This window comes from Gobio gobio (assembly GCF_949357685.1).
Source record: "Gobio gobio genome assembly, chromosome: 18".
NCBI lineage: Eukaryota > Metazoa > Chordata > Actinopteri > Cypriniformes > Gobionidae > Gobio > Gobio gobio.
In genome coordinates, this window is record NC_137111.1 from 9339843 (window position 1) to 9346056 (window position 6214).

General features: G+C 42.3%; 1 protein-coding gene across 1 annotated transcript; it reads left to right on the forward strand.

Annotated features, from left to right (window-relative positions):
- Positions 1 to 1686: 1686 nt before the first annotated feature.
- On the forward strand, positions 1687 to 4056 carry tuba4l (tubulin, alpha 4 like; the record flags this gene model as incomplete). The annotated part of the gene is made up of 3 exons (XM_079842925.1): positions 1687 to 1903; positions 2009 to 2157; positions 3079 to 4056. Exons 1-3 carry the CDS (start codon positions 1726 to 1728, stop codon positions 4054 to 4056), a joined length of 1305 nt encoding a protein of 434 aa, XP_079699051.1. The 5' UTR covers positions 1687 to 1725.
- Between the last annotated feature and the right edge of the window lie 2158 nt (positions 4057 to 6214).

Below are 6214 nucleotides of genomic sequence, written 5' to 3' on the forward strand. Positions count from 1 at the left end.
CTGATTGGTTGTGGGTCTATCCAATTGGCTTTATGCACAGCTGCATTACTTCCTGAACTTCAGCCAGCTCCTTTGTTTCCTGTCTGCCATTATTGGACAAACTGATTAATCCAGGTGTGTCTGATTATTGTTGTGGTGACTACAGAGGTCAGGCACACCTGGATTAATCAGATTGTCCAATAATGGCAGACAGGAAACAAAGGAGCTGGCTGAAGTTCAGGAAGTAATGCAGCTGTGCATAAAGCCAATTGAGGTCTTTCCTGGCTCGGTTGAAACAAGCCCCATAATCAAAGCTCAATGGAGCGGTACCAGACTCATATTCTGACTAGAATTGAGTATGGCCACGCCAGGCTAGTTATATGATGGATAAATGCACTTTTGTGGACTTCTAAACAGAAACAGCCATTCACTGCCATTATAAAGCTTGGAAGAGCCAGGGCACTTTTTAATATAACTCTGATTGTATTCGTGTGAAAGAAGAAGAAAAAAAAGACGTTGCAATAATACTTTTACAGACCTGCACTGTAAAAAAAATTAATAATAATAATGGCAGTAGCAGCTGCCAAACAAAAAAAAACATAAAATGAAAGTAAAATATCTTAATTTAAATAAGGAAAATCTGAATAATAATAGTGTTTTCTCTAAAACCTTTCATGTAATTTTCTTAATTTAAATTAAGATATTTTACTTTCATTTTGCGTTTTTTGTCAAAATTAGTAATTTGACCTTTTTTTACGATTTTATTTTTTACAGTGTAAATATAAAACTAATAAGATTTACTTTAAAATTACAAAGAATAATGTTAAATTGTTAGTATGGACATAAACCTTTAATATAATGAGCTACATATTTAATTACAGATTGTTTCTGTAATTTTACATAAATTTGTATGTAACTTAAGAAAACAAGAAAATACTGTATAAATAATACAGTAATTATCCTGTATAAAAATGAGAATTACTGTAATTTGTCATTAATGATATAATCCTTAAAATAACAGTAAAGTTGTTAATTTACAGATATTTTTGTAATTTTACATAGTTTTAAACATAAGAAAAAAATGTAGAGTTATTTTCCGTGAAATTATGATTTGTTTTGACAGTGGAAAACGTCAAGTAGAAAAAATGCTTTCCCTTATTCAAATAAAAGGACTACATTTTGATCTTGAAAACTGAGGGAAACTGTTTCATAACACATTTTAATCTTACAAAACACAATTTCAAACCCAAATAGCCTAAATATTAAATCAAGAAAATCTGCCCTTGTAGTAGGCCTATCATCTTAAAAAGGTTCTGTTTAAACTCAACTTTAAAAACGTAAGTGGGATAAAGCTTGTTTTGTTTGAATCTGCAGGGCTAATTACCTTTGCTAGCAGTATTACAGGTTTAATTAAGAGCCACGCCCTAATTTGACACTAATATAAATGAAGATCAGGTGTGTGGTTTGGTGTAGCTGTGGAGGTGAGGTGGTTTCTTTTAGGACGTCAACAGTTAATGATTTCCAGGAGCTTAGTTTGTGTTAAGAGTGTGTTTTATATTTGCAGGGTTTAAAGGCTCTGGTTTAATTCTTACTTGTTGTGATACTCAAGCACCATGGTGAGATTATTGATTGTTATTTTTACTGTATCGTGTTACTGCATAACCGCTTCAAGTTGTGACTGTTTGTTTGTTTTGGTCAAACCAGAGGGAGTGTATTTCCGTACATATTGGTCAAGCAGGTGTCCAGATGGGTAACTCTTGCTGGGAGTTATATTGTTTAGAGCACGGCTTCCAGCCAGATGGGACCATTGTTAAAGATGGCAGCTCAGTGGTAGACTCCTCTTTTGGCACTTTCTTCAGTGAAACTGGTGCTGGGAAGTACGTTCCTCGTGCAGTCTTCATTGATCTGGAGCCAACAGTTGTTGGTGAGCCTGAACTCCATTCAAGCTTTTATCTTATTCGTATTCAACTCTTGTTGCTGTATGTCCATTGGAGCTTTTATATCCTCATCTATTTTGTTTGAAATGCAGATGAGATCCGTAACGGACCCTATCGACAGCTTTACCACCCTGAGCAGCTCATCAGTGGCAAGGAGGATGCGGCCAATAATTATGCTCGTGGTCACTATACCATTGGCAAAGAGATCGTAGACTCTGTGCTCGACCGGATGCGCAAAATGGTGAGTTTGTTTCATGGAACTGCAGATAATGTCCATGGGCCCTCATGCCATTGCAAAAAAGATTATTTAGATAAAATGTTCTTCACACTTAGAATAAAAAAAATGGATTTAAGAACTACTCCCTGAAATGTTCTTGGGAACCCAAAATGTTTTTTTCTGTGGCCTTTATTGTGCATATTTTGGAATGGACAGTTAATGAAAATCGTCATTAATTACACTCCATGTCTTTCCAAGCCCATAAGGCTTTTGTTCATCTTCGGAACACAAATGAAGATGTTTTTGATTAAATCTGAGTGTTCTGTCCCTTTGTTGACCGCTTCAACTACCTCTTTAACGTTTAGTCCAAGTTGACATGATTGTTTTATAAGGACAACTTGAATTTTAGGCTTTAATTCATATAAACATTCATCAACTCACACATCAGATATGGTAAACGGAAGCTCAAACATGTTCGCCAATGAGGTTCATTCTCGTGTTAAACGACATGTTTGAGCTTCCTCAAGAGGTTTGTTCTCACGTGTCAAGCATGTTCGGTTGCGTTTGATCACTGACCAAGGTTGAAACGTGAATAAGTCTAAATTTAAATCTGTTCCTCATACGAAGCGATTTTTGGTCTCTTCAGAATTTGGACTAAACCGCTCCATTTCTATAGATTGGTTTTAGAATCTCTTTAACTTTTTGAAGGGTCAAGTGGTAGTTGTGTAGCCGTTAATGGCGAGAACTCTCAGATTCATAAAAAAAATAATAACTTCATTTGTGTTCCGAAGATGAACAAATGTCTTATGGGTTTGGAACCACGTGAGGGTGACAGAATATTTTTTTTTTTGGGTGAACTATCCCTTTAAGTGTGGTGATGTTTTAAAGCAAGAAATACTGCAGGTTTTGAAAACCCATCTCTACTTTTTTCTCTGATTACTCTAGGCGGATCAGTGCACCGGTCTGCAGGGGTTCCTGATCTTTCACAGTTTTGGTGGTGGAACAGGCTCTGGTTTCACATCTTTGCTGATGGAGCGACTGTCTGTAGATTACGGTAAAAAGTCCAAGTTGGAGTTCTCTGTGTATCCTGCCCCGCAAGTCAGCACGGCTGTGGTTGAGCCCTACAACTCGATCCTTACGACCCACACCACTCTCGAGCACTCGGACTGCTCCTTCATGGTGGATAACGAAGCCATCTTTGACATCTGCAAGCGAAACCTTGATATCGAGCGTCCCTCCTACACTAACCTGAATCGGCTCATCGCCCAAATTGTGTCCTCCATTACGGCATCACTGCGCTTCGACGGCGCCCTAAACGTCGACCTCACAGAGTTCCAGACCAACCTGGTCCCGTACCCTCGCATTCACTTTCCACTGGTCACTTACTCCCCTATCATTTCGGCCGAAAAGGCCTACCATGAGCAGCTCTCCGTACCGGAGATCACCAATGCCTGCTTCGAGCCAGCACACCAGATGGTGAAGTGTGACCCTCGCCGTGGAAAATACATGGCCTGCTGCTTGCTGTACCGTGGGGACGTAGTTCCAAAAGATGTTAACGCCGCCATAGCCAACATCAAGACGCGACGCTCCATCCAGTTTGTAGACTGGTGTCCCACAGGGTTCAAGGTCGGAATCAACTACCAGCCGCCCACCGTCGTGCCAGGTGGGGATCTGGCCAAAGTGCAGAGAGCTGTCTGCATGCTAAGCAACACCACCGCCATCGCAGAGGCATGGGGCCGCCTGGACCACAAGTTTGATCTGATGTATGCCAAGAGGGCTTTTGTTCACTGGTACGTGGGTGAAGGGATGGAGGAAGGGGAGTTCTCGGAGGCGCGGGAAGACATGGCTGCCCTGGAGAAAGACTATGAGGAGGTTGGCGCTGATTCCACAGAGGACTGTGGGGAGGAGGATGAAGAATATTGATGTTAAATGTACTTGAACTTTGAGGAAATAAACTTGAGCATTTAAAAACTAGTTGGTTGTATGACTACTTTTGCCTTCATGAACTTGCTCCAAGGGGGTTGTGCCCTTGGGCATTTAGGGAAAATAATTGAACCACAGTTCAGCTGACATCACGTTTCAGAGTGAGGGGTTCATCACCCATTTAAGATCGGTTTTGTTTAAATGTAGTAACATCACTTGCTCATGGCTTCAAACAGCCTCTTTGTAAACCATGAACCAATTAAAAAAAGTGGTCTAATTTATCTACCTTAAATTTCCTGGATACTAGCAGGGGCCAAGAACACGAAATGGCTCATACTGTACTGCATTATCATGTCGGGGCAATCTTGAAAAATGTAGTCCATAATTCCACAAATGGCAAGAGTAGCCAAATGTAGAAACCAAACGTTTGACTGTAGTTTCTCACACTGAGTGGAACTGCTACAGTAAATCTGCTTCAGGTGTAAAGAGTACCTGAAGACCATACAGGAGTAGCAGTACAGGTACCTTACAGCAAATTACTCATTGCATACCAACTCCATTCCAATACCACTTGAGAGTCTTAACCTTGAATTTGGTTTCATGTTTTGCCAAAATAACTTGTGATTGTTCCATGTAGGCAAAGTCAACAGTGATTACAAGGTGTTTTGTTAATTTGAATGTATATTTATAAATGTATTGTGGAAACTGTCCCCTTAGAAATAAGTGAGTCAGGCTTTTACAGTTGCTACTTCCTTGTTCCAAAGAAGGAAGGATGTCGGTCTCAGACCTGTACTAGATCTCAGACATCTGAACAAAGCGCTTATGACGTGCTCGTTCAATGTTGACAATGAAACAAATCCTCTCGCAAATTTGACCAGAGGACTGGTTTTTCACAGTGGGTCTGAAAGATGCTTATTTTCACATTCAGACAGCACCCCGCCACAGGTCATTCTTGAGATTCGCTTTCAATAATAGTAGCAGTAGCAGGCTTATCAATACACAGTCCTACTATTCGGTCTATCCCTGGCACCCCGTACATTTTGGAAAGTGCATGGATGTGGCCCTCGCCCCCCTGAGGCTACGGGGACTGTGAGTACTGAACTACCTCAACGTTTGACTCATTATAGCTCAATCAGAGGCGCAGTTGATAACTCACAGGTCCTGGGTCCTCAGCTATCTAGAATGTCTGGACTCCGGATCAACACTACCAAGAGCTTCAAACCAGAATATTTATTTTCTGGGAACAGTCATAGGCTGGCACTTACACTCCTCTCAAACGTTTTCAGATGATGTTAGGCCTCATCAGTTCTGGTTAAAGCCTCGTGTCCCCGGCTCGCGCATGGCGGTCAGGCCACTTGCGAATCAAAGTGAACCACGGCTGTATCAAAGCCATGGCTTCTTGGAAAGCAGCCGACTGGAACCAGTCTGGCGTGAGTATGGGCATGGTCTTGAAATGGAAAGGGATCTCGACAGATGCATCCAACCTATGTTGGGGTGCCCTGCACAGAGGCAGACCCATACTTGGGGAGATGGCTGCACATAAACGGTCTAGTGATGAGAGCGGTCGATCTGTCGCTAAAAGCTTTCCTCCCATACATAAAGGGTCACCATCCTATTTAAATCGCCACGGTGGACTCAGGTCAACCAACCTGCACACCATGGCCAAACGCATCCTTTTATGGACTCACTAAGGGCAGCGCATGTGCCAGGCATTCTGAACCGTGGTCTGGATAGGTTATCCGGAGACAACATTCCCCCAGGGGATTGGTCTCCTCACCCACAAACGGTTCAGCTAATTTGGAGCATCTTTGGCGAAGCAGAGGTTAATCTCTTTGCCTCAGAAGACAATGCTCATTGCCCAACATTTTTCTCCAAGGACAGGGATGCGCCGGCCCAAGACTGGCCCAGCCGCCCACTGTATGCATTCCCTCCGGTCGTGATGCTACCTCGGGTCATCAAACGGATCAGGGAGAGCAAGTGTGCAGTGCTTTTAATAGCTCCTGGAGGAACCAACTATGGTTCTCCGAACTGATTCAGCTGCTAGAAACAGCCCCATGGCCGATACCGCTGAGAGACCTCCTCAGGCAGGTGAAGGGGACGATCTGGCATCCCCATCCGACTTATGGGCCCTTCATGTGTGGCCGATCAACGGATACCC